A 22,800-nucleotide genomic window follows, 5' to 3' on the forward strand; every position below is an offset into this window, starting at 1 on the left:
CCCTATGATGATTATCAGTAATATCAGCAATAATCTGCAGTTTTTAAATATAATTTTAGAAGCTAAATTTAAAACTGTGGGTCTGCGCCTGTTATGAAACATGACATATTACATTTATTAGCCTATATGATCAAAGTATCACTTTAAATAATGTCCTTTGGAAGTTGCTATTCAATGTTAATTTAATAGGCAAAGTTGATGTAAAGTCATTCATAAATTCTATTCATTATTATTTTGGATATTTTTTTGGAAGTTTGGTAGCTGAAGAACAAAGTCAAAACTGTCAAATCTATCCAAAACCATGTAGTACCTCCCATTAAATGGAATTTATTCATGTGAAAAAAAAAATTCACTTCCAATAACTTCCAATAAGTTTCTGTAACTGATCATACTCAGCATAATCTTGCAGTAGCACACAACTGCAATGACATCACAGATGACACCATATTATTTACTGGCAACATGTATGGCTTTGTTAAGTTCATTGAGAGTTTTTAAAGTTTTTACTTTAATGTAGTGAGAAAGGTGACCAGAGAACAATTCAGTTTATAACAAGGCTTTATAGTGCACTTAACAAATACACACACACACACACACACACACACACACACATATATATATATATATACAGTATATTGCATAATAATTACAAAAATCTATAATTTTTTTCTACGCATTGGAAATTTTTTAAAGCGTAGTCGCCATTTGCCATATTTCTGAGGTGGTGTACTTGACTGTAACTTCATCTTTACTCTTCACATTCCAGATTTATGTGCATGAATTACACATGATGTCTGCTGGCAGTACATGTGAATTTTGACACCAGACAATTGAAATCCCCCTGATTCTTACTGTTCTCACTGTCAGATATGGTTTGTCTTGGGAGCATGTGAACTTCAAGCCACTGTCAGAACAAGGCAAAGCACTACTAGAAGAACGACTACTGACATAATTTTATATAACCGTTCACAAAGTCGTGGCATATAGATTTGCTGTATGGACTAATTATATGTAAAATAAAGTCAGTATTTCACTTTAACTGACTTTTGGCCATGCAGTCTTATATTACTTACACATCAATTCTCATTTTAAATCTCTAAATCTTGTGTTTTAATTACCGTGTTTTACAAATTATGAAATTTTAAAGCTCGGTTTACAATTTTCAAAAATAAGCCTCATGATTCTCAGTTGATAGGACTTGGGACAATGTGTGTAGGCTACATTGCAACAAATACTTATCAACATCTATGTTGCAATATTGAATGTATTTGGAGAAATCTATATCGAAGAGGGCGTTTCTACCACACCTTTGACAGAAATCTGCTTCAGTATTTCTGCTTTTTGACATCATGATTTCCTCAGTTGATTAATCATTGTGAAATACCCTTGAGAAAATGTGGTAGGCCTATGCTAGGAATACACAATGCGTGCGTGTTGTTTTTACAAAACTGTTACTCACAGTTTCTGCCAAAATACAATATTCGCTACAGTTGTGTCTACAATAAAACTTCAAATAATTAGGCAACTTGGAATTTGCAACCACTGTCATACATAAATTAATACATAAACTTGACAGAAAGATTCTGAAAACGTCGTACAGTGTTCGAGATCCTATATTAATGTATTATTATTTTACATTTGTAGCTATAATTGTATGGTGCATTGGAGGGAATTATGCATATTTTTGTAAGGCTTGAATAAAATTACAAGTTATACGCATTATAAAAGGTACGGTATTTTAATATCGTTAAACCACATTTTTTTTTTTTTTTTGCGATAAATGTAAAAAAAAAAAAAAAGAAATGATGGAATAAAAAGTAGCTTACATTTCCCACTTGTAACAGCAGCACCAGAGATTTTTACCTAGTAACCAACCTGAACCCCTTTATCAAGGAAGAGCCTACAAGTTTAGCAAAACAAAGAATAACACAGGGGTACACTGTCTAGGAGACCAGAGGCCATTCTATTTGAATGGATGTCAATGAAGAAGATGACTCAGTATGCTGAATAAACTGTTTATGTGAATTAACAGCTCATCACTTAAAGAATTGACCACCTGTCCGCTTATCTTCAACATGTTTTACACTAAACAATCCTTTTGGAATGAACTATGTGTGGAGATTACTATGATAAAATAATAGCTTTTAAAGACAGGTCACAGACAATTCTGCGACAGGTAGGTGTTGGTTTATGGCTCAATCCATTCATTTGCAGAGCGCAAATGGACCAAGGGAAGCCTTACAAGGTTAGCAGCATAACACGGTGCGCTCATAGACATTCTATGGGTAGTACACTACAAACAGACAAGAGAGTTTTTTTTTTTTTTTTTTAATGGATGTCTATGGAGGAGATGCATCAGTATGCTGAAAAGTAAAAACAATGATTTTATGAGGAAACAGCTCTTCACTTAATGAATTAACTGCCTGTCCGCTAATCTTTAAAGGGGTCATGATATGCCTTTTTTATTTTAATATGTTCCTTGAGGTCCACTTATAATATTAGTAAATATTTCTCCATATCTTTGTAAAACATGATCATTTTCCAGCCTCATTCTGTCCCTCTGTCAGAAACGCTCTGTTTTGGTGCAGCTTCTCCTTTAAGACTTGACAGTAAACACCCACTGTTGTGATTGGCTTTCTGCTCTTGACTGACCTGCCATTTCACTGCTCACCACTTCTAGGCGGGCTACAGAAGTGATAAGGTAAAGGCGCAGTCACACATACCTTCTAATGGCAAAATTCCATGGGCGAAGATGTCGTAGATGGATGTTAAGTGCGTGTGGAACCATCAAAAATATAACTGTCAAGCAGACATTTTTAATGCTACACTTTATACTATGCTAAGTTTGCCAACAAATGATGACGAAATGCAATGATGTTTTTGTTCTGCCAATGTGTTCGTTTGGTGATAGTTCTCCTGTTCGCGCACATCTCTGAAATTCTTGACCTAGGAGAACTCATCTGAATAACAGATTCAACCGAATAATATAAAAAATATTCACATGACTGATTATCCAAGACAATTTAAAACAATTTATCCAAGACAATTTGCAAAAAAGCACCTAAAGGACTCTCAGACTGTGAGAAACAAGATTCTCTGGTCTGATGAAACAAAGACTGATTGACCTCAATTCCAAGCATTATGTCTGGAGGAAACCAGGCACCTCTCATCACCTGTGCAATACCGTCCCAGCAGTGAAGCATGGTGGTGGTAGCATCATGCTGTGGGGGTGTTTTTCAGTGGCAGGGACTGGAGGACTGGTCAGGGTTGAAGGAAAGCTGAATGCAGCAAAATACAGAGATATCCTTAATGAAAACCTGGTCCAGAGCGCTCAGGACCTCAGACTCAGGTCCTGTAGGCCCCCCAACATTGCACATTTTGTATGTCGCCCTTTTATGACATACCCAATTTAAGTCTTGGAGCCTCCATTAATGAGCTGATAAATTTAATCAGATGTGTTTGATTAAGGAGACATCCAAAATGTGCAGTGTTTGGGGCCTCCAGTTCATAATGGCTGCAGATTCAGAGATGACTAACGGAGGAGAGAATATCCTCAGTGAAAGTGACGACGATATTCTCAGGTACTGTACTGGTATTTAAAATTGTCATACTAAATGAAGCATTACGACTCAGTTATTTGCACTGTCCTAACATGACAGGTCTAAAGAAGTTAATAGCAAAGTATGTTTAATATGACATACATCTAATAAGACTCGAGAAAAAGCAGTTGCATTCTACTTAAAGGGATAGTTCACCTAAAAATAAAATTTCTGTCATCATTTACTCACCCTCATGCTATCCCAGATGTGTATTACTTTCTTTCTTCTGCAGAACACAAACAAAGATTTTAGGAGAATATTTCAGCTCTGTAGGTCCATACAATGCAAGCGAATAGTGACCAGAACTTTTAAGGTCCAAAAAGCACATAAAGGCATCATGAAAGTAATCCATAAGACTCCAGTGGTTAATTTCAAGTCTTCAGAAGTGATATGATAGGTGTGGGTGAGAAACAGATCAATATTTAAGTCCTTTTTTTACTTTAAATCTACACTTTCACTTCCATTTCCACATTCTTCTTTTGTTTTTGGTGATTCATATTCTTTGTGCATGTCACCACCTACTGGGCAGGGAGAAGAATTTATAGTAAATATTGATTTGTTTCTCACGCACACTTATCATATTGCTTCAGTAGACATGGATTTAACCACCGGAGTCTTATGGATTACTTTTACGCTGCCTTTATTTCCTTTTTTGAGCTTCAAAGATTTGGACCCTGTTGACTTGCATTGTATGGACCTACGGAACTGAAAGATTCTTTTAAAAATCTTAATTTGTTTTCTGCAGAAGAAAGAAAAACATACACATCTGGAATGGCATGAGGTTGAGTAAATGATGAGAGAATTTTCATTTTTGGGTGATCTATGCTTTTAAGGGGGGGGGGGGGTAACAGAATAAATTAATCAACTTTTAGCATGATTCTGCATCAGTGCCAATTGCTGTCTGTATTAAGCCAGTTATACATAAATTGAGATATCCTCTCCCTCTGTTTCAGCCCTGATGACCTGTCGGAAGTGTTGGCGGCTGGAACCAAGGAGTCTCATGACAAAGCCGAGAACTCTCCATTTGTCAAGGACTTCCTTAGGGGAAGAATCAAACGAGAACTTTTTAAAGTCAGTATGTTGCCCATGGACTCTCAGAACAAACTTGGGTTTATTAAAGAAGTCTAAGGGGCTGTTCACACAAAAAGCTAGATGCAGCACCACAGATAAAACAATATGCAGGTGTACTTTCAGCGAGATGCTGAAAAAACAGCAAGAAGTTGTGCAGTGGTCAAAGACGTCCGTCAAAGTGTTTCCATTCAGCAATTGCTAATAAATTCAACAGACAAAATTTTAAAGTAAATTTACTTTGCAATATTCTGTTTCAAGTAAATTGTACTCACTCTTTGTACATTTTACTCAAGCAATGTAGCACTGAATTAAGTCATGCTTTTAAAAGTGTACTTAGTCTAAGTACTAAACCTTCCACAGCGAATCTAAATGCATGCTATTTAGTCTATCGGACAACATCACCTTGCATTACTGACAATGTAAACAAGATCCACACTCGGAGCACAAAGCAAGATGATGGTAACAATCAAAAGATATATATTTTTTTATTATGAACAGGTAATTTTGAGTAGAAAATGAACTACAGACTTCACAAAAGGAGAAGTTACCAAGTGTAACAACAAAATCAACTGTAAAAACAGTGAAGCCACACTGTAAACCCGAATAAGTTAACAAAAAATAAAATAAAATTTGAGGTAATCAGTTACATCAAATTTTTTAAGTTAATAAACTCCCAAGTTTAAGTTAATAGAAATTTCTTATTTTCATTTTGTACTACAAATACATGTTAATTGCCCTTAATTTGAAATATTGAGTAAGCTAAATCATACATTTTGATAGCATTTAACTTGAAATTTAACTCTTTAACTGAACTTACATAAAATTATCATGTAGTCACAACTTAAATTACTTCAAGTAGAGGGAACCTAGCCAGCAAGTACTAGCTTGAACAGTGAATACTAGCATTCTGAAAGCATGCTAATTGGTATCACCCTGCTTTGAGTACAATAATATCTGCATATTTAACTTGTGTCTGTCCTCAACCTAAGCTCAAGCTCCACTATTCACCATAATGTTAACCACTTAATCTCCAACATAACAGAAACTCTTCTAAATAACACAGCAAAACATTAAACACTAATAAGTCTCCCCCTTTACATTCATCTTGCACAAAGACACATTATATAACACTTAATTTTAACATTTACTCTCCGTTTCGAGTGCCATGCAAAGAATGCTAGGAAATAGAAATCTCCTGCCCAGTTTCAGTTTCGTGAACTCAAAAGAAAGAGAAAGTTCTAAATACTCATGAACTTTAATTTATTTTAACTAATTTGTATGTTTGAATTTTTCCCAACTCAAAACAATTAAGTATTTTGAGCATTTGGGTTTGCAGTGCATGCAAGCTCATTAAATATATAAGCCCAGTGCATGCTGGGAACAACAGCTTAAAAAAGTTACTTCTGTTTTTTTACCAGTGAAATTTACTCAAATTAGCGAATAAATATGACAAGGTTTTTTACTTTAGGACTGAGACATGATGACGCATTGTAAAGATTACAAAAAATCGGGGGCCTGGGTATCTCAGCGAGTATTGATGCTGACTACCACCCCTGGAGTCGTGGGTTTGAATCCAGGGTGTGCTGAGTCTCCTAAGCAACCAAATTGGCCCGGTTGCTAGGGAGGGTAGAGTCACATGGGGTAACCTCATCGTGGTCACGATTAGTGGTTCTCGCTCTCAATGGGGTGTGTGGTAAATTGTGCGTGGATCGCTGAGAGTAGAATGAGGCTCCACATGCTCTGAGTCTCCGCGGTGTCATGCACAACGAGCCACATGATAAAATGCGTGGATTGACTGACTCAGAATCAGAGGCAACTGAGACTTGTCCTCCACCACCCGGATTGAGGAGAGTAACCGCGCCACCACGAGGACCTACTAAGTAGTGGGAATTGGGCATTCCAAATTAGGTGAAAAAGGGGATAAACATTTTTTTTTTAATATTTTATATATTTACTTAAAAACTAGCTATGTTTGAATTGAGTGCAAATGTAGAATTTACCTATTATTTTCAAGTTTACACTAATTTATTTAATGTAGAAAGTACTTAATCTTTTCTGCTATATATTTTCAGTTTAGGAAAATAATCGAAATAACAGCACGGACAGATGCAAAAATGTGCTCGGTGCAAACTTTTCACCTTCCTTATAATAATTCTTATGAATTACTAAATCATGAGCTGTGTAATCTATATTTCTGTGAATTTACCAACCACAGCTCGGCACAGCTGCCCTGTACTATGTTTATTCAGCCATCGAGGAAGAGATTGAGAAGAACAAGGACCACCCCATGTTTGCGGCTCTATATTTCCCCTCTGAGCTGCACAGGCGAGACGCTTTGGCCAAAGACCTTGAATATCTCTACGGTGAAGACTGGGAGAGCAAGATCTCCTGCTCGGCAGCCACACAGCCCTACGTAGACCGCATTCAAGTGGTAGGTTGCAAAGACCCGGTTCTGCTGGTGGCACACGCCTGGACCCGCTACATGGGTGACCTGTCAGGTGGACAGATTCTAAAGAAAGTAGCCCAGCGGGCACTGAAACTGCCCCCAACTGGTGAGGGATTGAACTTCTACCATTTCGAGGGCATCCACAACCCGACAGCCTTCAAGAGACTTTACCGTAGCCGCATGAATGAGCTGGAAGTGGATGCTGAGACCAAAGAGAGGCTGCTGGATGAGGCCAACCTGGCATTCAAATTTAATTTGGACGTAAGATATACATAAATATGGCTTTCACTATTTGTGTGGCCTATCTGTAGTTCTTTAAGCTCAATGGGTATGATCAAGTAAATAAACACTTTTAATGTTAATTAATGGTGCAATATGGAGAGAACCGATTACCATGTTTCTATTTCCTCACTCCATTCCTTCTTGCCCATTAGGTGTTCACGGAGTTGCAGGAGATTGGAAAAAACATTAACGAGGAGTTGCAGGACATTGGGTTCCCTGCACATGGGGATATGGGAGGAGACATTAGTAAATGTCCCTACTATGCAGCCAAAATGGGTGAGAATGTTGTTTTATGTCCTTCGGTTTGAGAAGAGTTCAGCAGAATTCGGTTTTAGAATTGGGCAGCATTCGCCAATTGAATACTATGAAGTAAACTCGAAAAGTGTGCCATTTTTCTTTATAAAAAATGCCTCTTGGTTTGTTATTAAATGTAATGAAAATCATACCTGTTTTAAGTGTGGCTTAAAGGGATAGTTCAACCAAAAATGAAAATTCTCTCATCATTTACTCACCCTTATGCCATCCCAGATGCGTGACTTTCTTTCTAATGCAGAACACAAAGGAAGATTTTCAGAAGAATACAATATATGGCCAAAAGTTTGTGGACACCCCCTTCTAATTAACAAATTTGGTTACACCATTAAATCCAGTAAAGAAAAATCTTAATGTTTCTTCATGTAATGGCTTGGGCTTTGTGTGCTTCCACATTTGTGGCAACTGTTTGGGGATAGCCCTTTTCTGTTCCAGCATGACAATGCCCCTGTGAACAAAGTGAGGTCCATAAAGAAATGGTTTACTGTGTCTGGCGTGGAAGAAATTGACTGGCCTGCACAAAGCCCAGACCTGAACCCCACTGATCACTTTTGGGGTGAACTGGAACAGCAACTGTAATTCAGGCCCCATCAACCAACATCAGTTCCTGACCTCACTGATAGCAAATCCCTGCAGCCATGTTACTACATACAGTATAGTGGAAAGCCTTCCCAAAAGAGTGGAAGCTGTTATTACAGCAAAGGGGGAAACTGATGCCTAAAGTTTTGAAATCAAATGTTCATCAAGCACATATGGTGTCCACAAACTTTTGGCCATACAGTGTATTTCAGCTCTTTTGGTCCATACAATACAAGGGAATGTGTGCCAAAATTTTGAAGCTCCAAAATCCACATAAGGGCAACATAAAAGTACTCCAGACAACTCTGGTGGTTAAATCCATATGTTCAGAAGCGATATGATAGGTGTGGGTGAGAAACAGATAAATATTTAAGTCCTTTTTAATTTCACTTTCTCATTCTTCTTCTATTTTTGGTGATTCACATTCTTCATGCTTATCGCCCCCTAATGGGCAGGCAGGAGAATTTATGATAAAAAATGACTTAAATATTGATCTGTTTCTCACCCACACCTATCATCTTGTGTCTAAACACATGGATTTAACTACTGGTGTCGTATGGATTACTGTTATGCTGCCTTTATGTGGATTTTGGAGTTTCAACATTTTGGCACCCATTCACTTGCATTGTATGGACCTTCAGAGCTGAAATGTTCTTCTAAATATCTTAATTTGTGTTCAGCAGGTGAAAAAAAGTCATACATATCTGGGATGGCATGAGGTTGAGTAAATGATGAGATAATTTTCATTTTTGGGTGAACTATCCCTTTAAGTGTTTTTACTGTAATAACTGCATACCTCTGTCTCTCTAGCGGTGAGTGGCAACACAATGCACGCATGCCAGTTTGCAAAAATGCTGCTTCGCCAACCCACAGTACAGGTGGTGCTGGCCACATGGGTTGCTGCTATTGCTGGATTGGCTGCCTGGTACCTCATGTGATCACTTTGAACTGAGTCAACCAAACAGAAAGAAGATAAAGAAACATCTGGACTTCAAAGTAAAAATTCTCCATTCAGTCACCCAACTGTGATTTGTGTCGACATTGTGGAGATGTTGCTGTGTAGCATATTAAAGAGTATATAAACTAGACCATCGATCTACACTATACTCCCAAATTTGACCAATTTTTACGCAGCTCTCCAGTTGTTGTATATCAGCAGTTCTGAGAGTTGAGAGAAAAGTTGAGTAGGTCAGAAGTGTACACCTTAAAAGGAATGCAAAAAGGGTGCACAAGCTGCAAAGTGTAACATTTTTGATGCAAAAAAATGTGTATGTTTAAAATGTAAATTGCAGTCACTTTAGAACAAAAAGTAATAAAGTCATTTAAAGCAGGACTTCTTTTGAAATTAGTATTTCTTTATGTCTGTCATAACTGTAGTTTCCACATGGATGAATGTAAAACATACCCAACTTGGAGTCTTCATATTCTTGTAAAGAAATTCAAACTTGTAAGCTCACATTCTTGTAAAAATTCTAGCAGTTAATTCACTGTGGGATCTGCAAATTATTGTGAGATTTTTACCCAATCAAATCCATTTACACCTTTAACAGCAGAAATACCCCATTCCAATGTCTTTATTTAATCCGTTAAGTGTTTTATACTTCATTTGAATTAATTAATTAATATTTTTGGCAGAGAATGGACACAGTCAGAGTGATGGTGATCCTTACTGGCTTTACTGGCACTCTTTGTGAAAGATACATAAACAAAGTGTCCCTTTGACAATCAGGGACTTTTGAAATGTGAAAGGTCACCATTTTTAGAAGCAGGGTTAATTTTTGTTGTAATGATCTTTTCTCCTGAGTCGAACCTTTGATTTTTGTAATTTCCCACTTTAATACATAGACAGGTGTTTGTGTGTGATGAAGCAATCTTGTTTTGTGTAGAACACCTTTGATTCCCACCCCCCTTTTTGAGTTTAAAAGATCCAACTATGGTAACCTAAGTGTTGTAGGGAGAAATATAGGTATACATCTTTGACAAGTGCTCACTCCTGCTCCCTTGTTAAAAAACATCTCTGTGCATGCCGTTAGTGATAATGTGTCTATATTTTTGTACTTTTATATAACAACCAATCAATCAATGCTTACAATTATTTCATTATAATGGCATTACTTCAGCCGGTTCTCCACAGGACATCTTGATGCATTTGAATATAAAGATCATGAATGAGGACTGAAGTTCCTGGACCCCAATCACCAGTGAGATTTACTCAAACTGCAGTATCCTTTCAGGTACCATAAACAAGTTTTGTAAAACAGTTAACCCAAATATCTGAGTATTATTTTATTTTATTTTATTTTTTATTAAAAAAAATAAAAAAAATTCTCCCCTTTTTCTCCCAATTTGGAATGCCCAATTCCCAATGTGCTTTTAAGTCCTCGTGGTCACATAGTGATTCGCCTCAATCCGGGCGGCGGAGGACGAATCCCAGCTGCCTCCACATCTGAGACCGTCAACCCGCGCATCTTATCACATGGCTTGTTGAGCGTGTTGCCACGGAGACATAGCGCGTGTGGAGGCTTCACGCCATCCACCACGGCATCTACACTCAACTTACCATGCGCCCCACCGAGAACGAACCACATTATAGCAATCACGAGGAGGTTACCCCATGTGACTACCCTCCCTAGCAACCAATTTGGTTGCTTAGGAGACCTGGCTGGAGTCACTCAGCACACCCTGGGATTCGAACTAGCAAACTCCAGGGGTGGTAGTCTGAGTATTATTAAGCAAGTTAAATGATTGACTGAAGTTGATGCAACACTATTTTGTAAAGGATTATTGTGACTCATAGTACTTCTGACAAACAAGGATAAAAAGTGTAGTATAGAATTATTAATTAATTTCATTTTGTCATACCTCTTTCTTACCTGCAGATGCTACAAAAACAGCTGGGTGAGATTCAGGTTGGAACTGAATTTGTCTAGACGTTCTGCCTCAAAGTTGAATCACCACTATAAATTGCCTGAACTAAACTTTAACAGACTATTTAGCAGAGACAGGCCACTTCAATTAAAATGAATGGGAGAAATTGGAATGCCCAATGGTCAACGGATGTAGAAAGGAAGTCCCACCTTACAGGTAAAAGAGCCAATCACCTTTTAGATACAGACATCGCCTGTCAATCAACTTGAGAATGCACATTATCTATACAAGCTGGGAAAAAAAAAAATCTTAGCGTAGTCTGAGGTAAAGATGCACAATTTATGATATCAGTGTTGCTGATTTGAAATATGTTCTTTTGATCGAAATCTTGACCAACCGCTTTGGTGATTTCAGATTTTTCCCCTTTCAAGTAGATAGGAGCTGCACTTGCATGCCACTTGTTTACATTGAAAAATAGCTGCCTGAGAGTGTTCCAAAGATGTACACCGAGTGAACTGATTTGCTAGAAAGACTTGGACTTTAAGTAAGACTTTCATAATCTATGAGAAAAGCAGATGGAACTATCTTGTGGATGTGGATGAAAATCATATGACTGACGTCTACACCCAGATCACCTCTATACCATTGGGTAAGATGACCTCCATATTTGCATGATTTTGATATGCTTGTACTGGCCATTTAGTTAACTCAGTTTCCTCGTGTTGTCCAGGGTAAAACCATCCAGTGCTCATTAAAGTCATGATGGATCCAAAAAACATGGTAATTTATTCCAAATCAAACCCATGACATTGGAGTTGCAAGCCTCATGCTTTACCATTTAAGCTACACAAACCTTGTTGGAACCAGTTGTCCTTCATGAAAAACGAACTGTCTTCATCATCTCTAGACAAAGCAGAGAGGTCACAGTAACCCAACCCCAGAGGATAACACTACTAGTATTATCAACCAGGTTTGTTTCATCTAACCCTGGATGTTGTTTCATCCAGTGTTTCATCTGTCCTTCAATGGAAGATTCCATGGGAGAATTTTGGGTTAATTTATAAAATTGAATAAAAGTTTGCTGAATTTAAAGAGCTGCACACCAGTCTTTGGAACCCAAATAGTTAAACTGGTGAAGTAAGTAACATCTGATGTCAGGTGTATTCTTCTCATGCAGGCTGCCTGGCAACCACCCACACTAAGGCCATACAGAAACTAGAATTAACTTTCTTTGACTGGCCCACTGCCCCATTCCCTAAGATGTAGTTCCTCCGGTACAGATCCAAAGAGAGAATTCTCAAGAGGAGAACACTCTCTTGAGGATGTTCTGGCACATTCTCTACATATTAAATGTCTCGATTGCTTTCACAAACCACTAGACAACAAATACAGTAGGCCCAAAATCCATTCAGCAACATAAATGCAACCTTGTGGGATAGACTCTATTCATATAGAGACTGAATTACATTAGGGATGTCTTTGGCCCAGGTGGAAGGGCTCACAGAGAAATGGGCTTGGAAAGGAAAGCCAGTGGCTGGAATAGTAATCAAGCCGATTCAAGAAGAGGGAGGAGATAATCACGCATCATTCGATTTCTTCATGAAACTTAGAGGCATTAATTTTAAGATAAGAAAGTAGAACTTAGGCCAGGAACTTTATTTGGTACTATAAAGTGTTATGATAACTCTGAAAGATTGAAAACCTCATCTGTTTTTCTCCATCAGTACAGTTGTGTTTTGTTGTTCATGGTTGATGAAGTGAGACTAGAGGCAGATCAACTTGGAAGTTCTTGGCTAGTGAGCATTGTGGTTTGGATGATCCTGCTGACATTGTTTCCTTTAGTAAAAACAGTCTTGTTTCCTGTTCTCTGTGAACATTACATTTGCATATAAATCTGTTCATTTGATCAATGTTTCCTTGCCAAGGTAACAACATCTTCAATTTTAATTGCATTGAGTATGAAGCTTTTCTAACAAGGCTCTGAACTGAAGTTTATCAAGTTAACTCCAGAACTGCTTTCTGGTTGGCAGTTCACTAGAATTTCTGCCTTGAATGTGTATTCCACAGCCCATGCATATCTTCAACACAAGGATGGGGGAACATACCAAGAACATGTTCCTGTGTCAGGTCCTGAAGTTGATAGAGTGAGAAAACTTGCTGGAGGAAGTGAAATGCTCCGGGAAGGTTATGCTGAATGGATAGGTTTCATTGCATTTGGGTCATGAAGAGATAGAATGAAAAGAAACAAGGAAATGTCTATTAGTGATCATGTTGAAAAAGGTTACATAGGTTCTGCAGTTTGCCTTATGGTAGGAAAACACCTTAAAGATAAGATTTCTTCTCTGTCCAAAGGCCCTATATCCTCTCCTTCTCAGTAAGGCCAGAGGTTTAGGGACACTTTGTGCCACTGAAGCCACAAAACAGGCTCATCGTTAAGGCAAGGAAGTTCTAACTGCTTAAATTCTTGTAGTATCAAAACCTACCAAGAAAAACTTGCCACTTCCTCTGGTTTGTTTACAGGTGTAGTTCTTGGTCCATGCAGAAATATCTCCATTAAGGTCCTTCCAGATTTGGTGTTCAAGGAATATCATGCTCACCTGTTTCTAGACCTATTCAATGAGGCAATAACTGAACTTAAGAGAAGAGGACATTCATTTCCTTGGTTTGGTGGACATTTTTTTTTTTTTTTTCCAATAGGGTGAATTGGGGTAATTTGGGACATGGAGTGATGTGAGAGACCTAAGGTTTGATGTGCACATTTCTCACTCTATTAAAAGCATGTTTATGTTAGCATTACCATATTCCTGCTGGGTTGTCATGCCATAAAGTCTCATTTGTTGGTCTTACGTGTTTGGGTGACGATTAAAGCCAAAGTATCCTTTGGTTTTCCGCAGGCCGATACGTCTTGCCCACCGCATGCAGAAGCAAATTGAATCATCACCACAATACACGCTGACAGTCTGCATGCAGCCTAGTTTTTCTAGACTTGTGGACAGTCTGGATCTTTGCACTTCATTGCATACACCTGCCGTTGGCTGTGCTAAAAGAGTATAACAAAAATGTCATATACTTCGACATATTACAAAAACCTAAAGTATACTTAGATTTTCCCCATGCCACATTAGTTTTTCTAGACATGCGTACAGTACAGTTTTTGCACGTCATCAGCGCATGTGTCAAGCGCATCCATATGGGCAGAGAGTATACTTTGAAAGACTGAGGGCTTGACCGTGTATGGAATGGCAGACAGAAAAGCAAAGTATACCCTAGTCTTCACAGTGAATTGCAGAAGCCAAAAGTGCAAAAAAGTCCCAGATTACCCTAAATCACCCAATATACTGTATGTTGAATAGCTTTTTTTTTAATAAGAAAAAGAATACTAATATATATATATATATATATATATATATATATGTATATATATATATATATATATATATATATACAGTGTATGTGTGTGTATACAGTATATATATATATATATATATATATATATATATATATATATTTATTCTTTTATTTTATATATATATATATATATATATATATATATATATATATATACACACACACACACATACACACTGATCAGCCACAATATTAAAACCACCTGACTAATATTCTGTAGGTCCACCTCGTGCCACCAAAACAGCACCAACCTGCATCTCAGAATAGCATTCTGAGATTATATTCTTCTCACCACAAATGTGCAGAGCGTTTATCTGAGTTACCGTAGGCTTCGTCCACAGAACTGCTGCTCACTGGATGCTTTTTGTTTTTGGCACCATTCTGAGTAAATTCTAGAGACTGTTGTGTATGAAAATCCCCGGAGATCAGCAGTTACAGAAATACTCAAACCAGCCCATCTGGCACCAACAATCATGCCACACTCCAAATCACTGAGATCACATTTTGTCCCCATTCTGATGGTTGATGTGAACATTAACTGAAGCTCCTGACCCATATTTGCATGATTTTATACACTGCTGCCACACGATTGGCTGATTAGATAATCACATGGATGACTGTTGGTGCCAGACGGGCTGGTTTGAGTATTTCTGTAACTGCTGATCTCCTGGGATTTGTAACTGCAGTCTCTAGAATTTACTCCGAATGGTGCCAAAAAAAAAAAAAAATCCAGTACTATTATACCAACACTATAACTTTTAATGCAATTAAAAGTTATAGTAGTAGTATAATAGTTAATGCATTATTTACATAAACTAAAAATGAACCATTGTATTTTCATACAGTAAATTAATATTAACCAATAATAAATGCTGTAAAATATATTGTTCATTGTTAGTTCATGATACCTAATGCATTTAATAGAATAGAAATGTACTGTAAAGTGTTACCAACCAAGTAATTTCAGTACACTCAATGACTTATATGTCTTAGAAAGACTGTTGTTTCCATATCGACTTATCTTCTACAATAAAATTTAATAATTTATACGAAGTAGCTTTAATAAAACAGCAGAAATGAATGGCATTAGAAGGATATCTTTTATTATGGAGATCAGCAGTCATTCAGGTCACGAGAGCAGTTTCGCAATGTATTCGTGATGTCATTAATGACTTTTATGGCAATGTATTCATATTTAAGTAGACAGGTGTTTGACTACGAATGACCTAAAAACTGAACGCTCCGGTATAACAACAGTCTCCTTTAGCAATGCGAATTTCATCTAACAGCCGCTCGTATCGATCGCATGGAAGCACGCTGATCCTACATGCTTATTGACCGCGTTTCGGTTGTGGCAAGAGCGGTCGGTCTGAGTGTCTAGATCCGGCTTCTCGTCATGCTTCAGCTGGGGGACGGACTCACTCTCTTCTCGGCCATTTTTATCGTGGTTCTCCTGGGGACCAGACGCGCGCTTTGGTCCACGGTGCTCACGGTCTCTGTCTACCTCTTTCTGGTGGTGTTCCGGTTTCCCCAGGTTCCGACCAGCCGTTCCAGACTAGTGCTGCGGCCCGGCTCTAGAGTCTCGGCGAGCGGCGTGTCAGCGGTGGCGCACCGCGGGGGTGGACATGATGCACCCGAGAACACCATAGCAGCCATACGGGCGGTGAGTGCATCATTATATAGGTTTCTGTTTTCTGTTGTGGGAGAAATAAAAGATGTCACTGATTTCGTTGTGTAGCAGTTTTAACCTAAAGCTGCTCGAAGCGATTTTTGGAAAAATTTATCACGCATAAATTATCCCTACTGCCAGATAGATATTACTAAAATAGTGAGAAAATAACAACTCTAAAAAAATAAGAATCTGACTGCTTGTGAGCCAACCTGAAAACTTGTTAGCCTGTCAGAAAACAACCAACGGCGCGTGTTTAGGGTGGGACTACCTTTTTTCTGAACGATGGAAAACGAATGAGGAGCCTGTTTGGGAAACTTGTTTGGGCACAATTATTAGTGGTGGCTGCTAGGGTAATTTCACTATTATTATTGCTCATATATTTAGAGTTTCTCAAGTATTCACTGCTAATTCTGTTACCACACATTAGGGGAATATACCAGGTTAAATACAAGTTAAGTTCAATCAGCAGCATTTGTGGCATAATGTTGATTACCACAAAAAAGAATTTCAACTCGTTCCTCCTTTAAAAAAAAAAAAAAATCAAAAATGTAGATTACAGTAACTATGTTTCTTTGTCGGGTTTTTTTTTTTTTTTTTTTTTTTGCAACAAAAGGTGTAGCGCATCAAAAAGGCAAAATTTTGAAAAGTAACTTTGAGAAACTTCAACTAGTGCTGTGTCACGTGAACAAGTCTTTTAGAAATCTTTTTTAGCAGATAGTTACATAAATGTTAGTACACATACTGAAGAAAATTTCACACTGAGGTGCATGCACCCAGACCCCCCTAGACAGTAAGGGTACATTGTTTACTTGGTCAGGTTCCTGTGTGTAACTCGAGATGAAATCCTGCTGGCTCCCCTGATAACATGTATATGCAAACTAAGTAAGAGATTTCAGTAACAGACAGTAAATTCATACAAATATAATTAAATATAAGCATGCAGTGATAATATGCTTACGTGCAGTAAATGAACACAAAACTGAAAAAAAAAACAAAAAAAAACATGATTTTACAGCTGGTAGCCCACTTAATTTGAATGGAAACAGGCAGAAGACCGCAAATTTCGCAATTTTTTTTTTTTTTTACGCATTTCCACTTTGTCGATAACAAAACAGTGCAAAAAGTGGATGGAAACTAGGTTAGTGAGACTTACAATGGAAGTGAATGGGGCCAATTTTTAAAGGTTAAATCTGTTGTGAAGCTTATGATTTTATAAAAGCAATTACATTAATTCTTCATGGTATTATTGAAGCTGTAAAGTGGTTTAAATAGAAGTTCTTACGGTCGTTTTGGGGTTTACGGCATTACATCGTCATGGCAAGAAAGTTAAATTGGCTATAACTACACAGAAAAGGTTGGTATGTGATTTTATCTCACTAAAATCATGTTTACCCGCATGTTGTTTACATCTTGTGGCTATACTTTCGAATCAGTGAGTATTTTAACATTTACGGATTCACTGCCATTGTAGGAGCCTCACTGTAACCATGATTTTTGATTTTTATAGAAAAGTAGGGACGAGTCTAAATACATTTTTGAGGTAATCAGTATAACTTTTATTGAACCCGGAAAATTCCTTTAAATAATTCTGTTGTTTACAATTTGACCATTCACATTATTAAGTAGTTAATTTATTCTTTATTTTATCTCTTATTTTTTTTCAACTACATGTTATTTTGTGTTAATAGCAATAGCTATTAACTAGCTATTAACTGACTACTAACAGTATTAATAGTATTAATGCAGTAATAGGGTAATTTTTTTCATGCCATTATTATAATTATTATTTTTTGAGAGAGAGAGCACATAATGTTGCATCCAAGGCATTATCCTCAGCACACACGCCCATTTTGCCTGTGTTACACACCAAACAGTGCTTTCTTTCTCTTATAATTGCTCTTATTCTTGACTGAAAGGCCAGTGAGAATGGAGCCACAGGTGTGGAACTGGACCTAGAGTTCACGGCTGATGGGGTTCCCATACTGATGCACGATGAGACTGTGGACCGAACCACAAATGGATCAGGTCCAGTCAGCAAGCTGCTCTTCTCTGAACTCCGTAAACTAGATCCGGCAGCCAAACACAGACTCTGGTGAGATGTGAAGATGAATACAGCGAACTATTCTTTTTAAAGAAAGAATCTCATGGTGACATGATGTGGTTTATTTAGTTACTCTGCTGCAGTATTAAACTGGATGCAAGCAAGACAAAGTTGAGTCAAAGACAACAGGAGGTATGTTTTTGTGTGTTGCCTGACAGTGACCGTTTCCGGGGTGAGAAGGTTCCAACGCTGCAGGAGGCCGTTGAGGAATGCATCAAGCACCAGCTGATCATCTACTTTGATGTCAAAGGTCATCCAGATGAGGTACTAATACCATCAACTTTTGCATCTTTAGTAAACAAATAGATTTTTAGGTGGTTTCTGAAAATTGATAGTATGTCATTATTAGCCTGGTTCTATAACTGGAGAATCATTCAAACAGGTAAGACCTAGAACAATGAGCATATATTGCTTTTGTAAGTGTCCTAGTCAGCAATTGCTTATTGATTTAATGGTCCTTTCAAAATTATAGAGCGGTTATACTTTATGAATGTTGACTTTTGTCCATAGGCAGCTGCAGCACTAAAGGAGTTATTTCGGAAGTATCCAGTGCTCTACAACACAAGTATCGTCTGCTCATTTGAGCCCAAAGTCATCTATAGGGTAACAAATTATCCACTGTAATTGCTTTTGCTATTTATTTCAAACACACATCCTCTGTTCCCTTTTTTGATTGAGATATCTAGGATGATGAAGATGTGTATTGACTGCTCTCCTCTCATCCAGATGCGACAGGCCGATCCTGACGTGGTGACAGCATTAACCCATCGGCCATGGAGCTTGAGTCGTTTTGTCGACGGAAAGCCCAAGTTCTCATCTGCATGGAAACATCACTGGATGCAGGTGCTGGACGTGCTCCTCGACTGGGCCCATCATCACCTGCTATGGAACCTGTGCGGAGTCTCTGCCTTCCTGGTTCAGAAAAACATCATCTCCCAGTGAGTCACCATAGCATTCTATTGTCATGATGACATTATCAATAACTGTCATTATTGCATCAATATTTGGGGGCAAATGCTACATTATGATGCTGATAGAATGTATTATTATTACATTATTACAATTTCACACCTGTGATCTCAAAATCTCAGTACTACAGTTCTAAATCTTAAAATGTGTGTTTTCCTGTGAGTGCAGTGTATGAATATATAGGGATAGTTCAGTTAAAAATGAAAATTCTCTCATCATTTACTCACCCTCATGCCATCTCAGATGTGTATTGCTTTCTTTCTTCAGCAGAACACATTTGAAGAAAAATAGAAAAATATCTAAGCTCAGTAGGTCCTTAAAATGCAAATGAATGGTGATCAGACCTTTTGAAGCTCCAAAACTCACAGACAGTGAGCATAAAAGTAATCCATAAGACTCCAGTGGTTAATTCAATATCTTCAGAAGCAATATGATAAGTGTGGGTGAGAAACAGATCAATATTTAAGTCCCTTTTTACTATAAACTCTCCTCCCTGCTCAGTCAATCTCCACTTTAACTTTCACATTCTTCTTCTTGTGTTTTTGGTGATTCACATTCTTCATGTATTTTGCCCCCTACTGGAAAGGGAGAAAAATTTCTAGTAAAAATAGGACTTAAATATTGATCTGTTTTTCACCCGCACCTATAATATCACTTCAGAAGATATGGATTAAAACACTGGAGTTACTTTTATGCTGCCTTTATTTGCTTTTGGAGCGTCAAAATTGAGGCACCCATTCACTTGCATTGTATGGACCTACAGAGCTGAAATATTCTTCTACAAATCTTCATTTGAGTTTAGCAGATGAAAGAAAGTCATACACATCTGGGATGGCATGAGGGTGGGTAAATGATGAGAGAATTTTCATTTTTGAATGAACTATCCCTTTAACAACTCTATTATTCTACTAAAGCCGTGCCACACTAACCGATTTTTCCAGTGATTTTCAGTTGTGAGTTTCATTTACATAATTGCTGGCCAGTTACTGAGAGGCAGAGCATGCATTAGCGTCAGCCAGCGAGAGGTTGACTAACTTTTGGACTCCCTGTTGAGTTAATGGCTTCAAAAATGGAAAAAGCACATCAGGCTTGCTTGAAAAAAATCTTTCGGTTGCCGGGGCAGGGTCTTGTGTTCTCGTCAAGTGACCAATGAGCATCTTATTTTACTGAAGAACTTACAAGACCTCAAGCTGATCTGAACGTTTCCATCGCACTTGGATGCAGATCATCATAAGCGCTGATTGTAATCCATAGTGATTCTGTCACCAAGCGTTTTTCCTGCATTTTCCTTCTACACTAAAAGGACTAATGAAAATCAGATAAAGGAAACCAAACTGTTTGTTTTTATTGAAAGTAATTTCTTTACTCAATGAATCAGAGAGTTATGGTGAATCGGTATGTTTGTCACCCCTCCACCATTCTTAATAGGCAAGTGACTGAATGACTGAAGAGAGCGAGATCTCAGCAAAACAGTACGCATGCATGACACCCTCAACCAAAATCGAGTTGTTTGGAGTCTGCTAGTGTGGCACCAGCTTAATGGGACTCTTGTTTCATTGTAGTGCTTGACCAATCTTTGAACTAGATCATAGGCACCATCTACAGTATTGGAGTGTGTATGGCTCTTTGTGTTGTAACATTGTTTATGTATGTTTCATCAGGGACTATGTGCAATACTGGGCTGATCGAGGTTTGGAGGTGGTGGCCTGGACAGTGAACACGGCTGTAGAGAAAGAGTACTACCAGCAGCTACTGAAGATCAACTATATCACTGATAGCCTCATAGAAGACTGTGAACCTCACTACTGAAAGCCAAACACACAAATCTATGGGAGAAAGATTAAAACTCAATTGTCCGAGATATGAAATGACATACATATTTACCTACATTTTATATACATTGGTTTACAGATATGATTGTCCAGTTTCATGTCAAACGGTAGTCAAAAAATTCGTTTCATTATAAGGAATTAGTCAATAATTATTAAAACCAGTATGTTTGTACTATTAATTAGAAATTGGTTCTAATAAGATACTGTTTTAAGAACTACAACCCCAATTCCGAAAAAGTTGGGACAGTATGACAAATGCTAATAAAAACAAAAAACAGTGATTTGTAAATTATATTCACCCTTTGCTAAATTGAAAGCATTACAACTACACATTATATGATGTTTTACCTTGTGAATTTCATTGTTTTTTTGAAAATGTACAGTAATTTCAAATCAGATGATTGCAACAAAAAGTTGAGACAAGTCGAGTGTTTACCACTGTGAAACATCACCATTACTTCAAATAACACTTATTAAGCATTTAGGCATTGAAGACACAAGTTAGTTAAGTTTAAAAAGTGGAATTTTACCCCATTCATCTATTATGCAGGTCTTCAGCTGCACAATTGTACGGGGTCTTCGTTGCCGGATGGTGTGCTTCATAATGTGCCACACATTCTCAACTGGAGATGGTCAGGATTGCAGGCAGGCCAATCTAACACCCACACTCTCTGCTCACACAGCCATGCACTTGTAACCACATGCCGTCAGTATGTGGTTTGAAGTTGTCCTGTTGAAAATTCAGGGACGTCCCTGGAAAAGACGGTGCTGGATCGCAGTATATGCTGCTCCAAAATGTGTGCATACCTGTCTGCATTCATGTTGTTCTCACAGATGTGTGAGTTACCCATGCCATGGGCACTGACACACCCCTGGCCCATATAGACACTGGCTTTTTGACCTGATGCTGATAACAGCTTGGATGGCCCTTTTCCTCTTTGGCCCGGAGAACATGACAGCTGTGTTTTTCAAAAACTATTTGAAATGTGGACTCATCGGACCAAAAAACCCGGTTCCACTGTTCTACTTTCCATCTAAGATGAGACCGAGCCCAGAGAAGTCGGCAGCACTTCTGGACAGTGTTGATATAGGGCTTCTCCTTTACATAGTAAAGTCTTAACTTGCATCTGTGGATGCAGCGGCGAATGGTGTTGACAAACAAAGGTTTACTAAAGTTATCCCAAGCCCATGTTCATGATATCCATTACAGATGAATGATGTTTTTTAAGACAGTAATGTCTGAGGGATCAGAGATCACACGCATTCAGAAGTGGTTTTCGTCTCGCCCTTTACGCACCGAGATTTGACCAGATTCCTTCAATCTTTTAACTATATTGTGCACTGTAGAGGGTGAAATGCCCAAAATCCTTCCAATTTGTCTTTGGGGAACATTGTTCTCAAAGTGCTAGATTATTTGCTGAAGCATCTGTTGGCAAATTGACAAGTCTCAAACGATCCTTGCTCTTGAAGGACTATGCTGTTTTTGGAGGCTCCTTATATACTATGACACAATTGCATAACCTGTTTAACATCTCCTGTTTCACATCGCCTTGTTATTTCAACTCGTCAAATTGTTATTAGTCTTAAATTGCCCGTCTCAACACGTTTTTTTGGAGCGTGTTGCAATCATTTGATTTTAAATTATCGTACATTTTCAAAAA

General features: G+C 37.9%; 2 protein-coding genes and 1 pseudogene across 2 annotated transcripts; all 3 read left to right on the forward strand.

Annotated features, from left to right (window-relative positions):
* Positions 1-3,507: 3,507 nt before the first annotated feature.
* On the forward strand, positions 3,508-9,616 carry LOC127438955 (heme oxygenase 2-like). The gene is made up of 5 exons (XM_051694898.1): positions 3,508-3,581; positions 4,553-4,670; positions 6,886-7,377; positions 7,551-7,674; positions 9,100-9,616. Exons 1-5 carry the CDS (start codon positions 3,511-3,513, stop codon positions 9,225-9,227), a joined length of 933 nt encoding a protein of 310 aa, XP_051550858.1. The 5' UTR covers positions 3,508-3,510; the 3' UTR covers positions 9,228-9,616.
* Positions 9,617-11,724: 2,108 nt separating this feature from the next.
* Positions 11,725-13,030, forward strand: LOC127438881 (4-aminobutyrate aminotransferase, mitochondrial-like; annotated as a pseudogene).
* A 2,702-nt stretch (positions 13,031-15,732) lies between these two features.
* LOC127438954 (glycerophosphodiester phosphodiesterase 1-like) lies at positions 15,733-22,800 on the forward strand. The gene is made up of 6 exons (XM_051694896.1): positions 15,733-16,228; positions 18,154-18,329; positions 18,497-18,602; positions 18,849-18,941; positions 19,065-19,276; positions 20,969-22,800. Exons 1-6 carry the CDS (start codon positions 15,962-15,964, stop codon positions 21,114-21,116), a joined length of 1,002 nt encoding a protein of 333 aa, XP_051550856.1. The 5' UTR covers positions 15,733-15,961; the 3' UTR covers positions 21,117-22,800.

Source organism: Myxocyprinus asiaticus, chromosome 50 (genome assembly GCF_019703515.2).
Source record: "Myxocyprinus asiaticus isolate MX2 ecotype Aquarium Trade chromosome 50, UBuf_Myxa_2, whole genome shotgun sequence".
NCBI classification, from domain to species: domain Eukaryota; kingdom Metazoa; phylum Chordata; class Actinopteri; order Cypriniformes; family Catostomidae; genus Myxocyprinus; species Myxocyprinus asiaticus.

Coding starts and splice junctions, on each gene's coding strand:
- LOC127438954 (XM_051694896.1), top strand. CDS start 15,962: ATGCTTCAGCTGGGGGACGGACTCACTCTCTTCTCGGCCATTTTTATC. Junction 16,229..18,153: donor CCATAGCAGCCATACGGGCG/GTGAGTGCATCA, acceptor CTTGACTGAAAG/GCCAGTGAGAATGGAGCCAC. Junction 19,277..20,968: donor CAGAAAAACATCATCTCCCA/GTGAGTCACCAT, acceptor ATGTTTCATCAG/GGACTATGTGCAATACTGGG.
- LOC127438955 (XM_051694898.1), top strand. CDS start 3,511: ATGGCTGCAGATTCAGAGATGACTAACGGAGGAGAGAATATCCTCAGT. Junction 3,582..4,552: donor AGTGACGACGATATTCTCAG/GTACTGTACTGG, acceptor CCTCTGTTTCAG/CCCTGATGACCTGTCGGAAG. Junction 7,675..9,099: donor CTACTATGCAGCCAAAATGG/GTGAGAATGTTG, acceptor CTGTCTCTCTAG/CGGTGAGTGGCAACACAATG.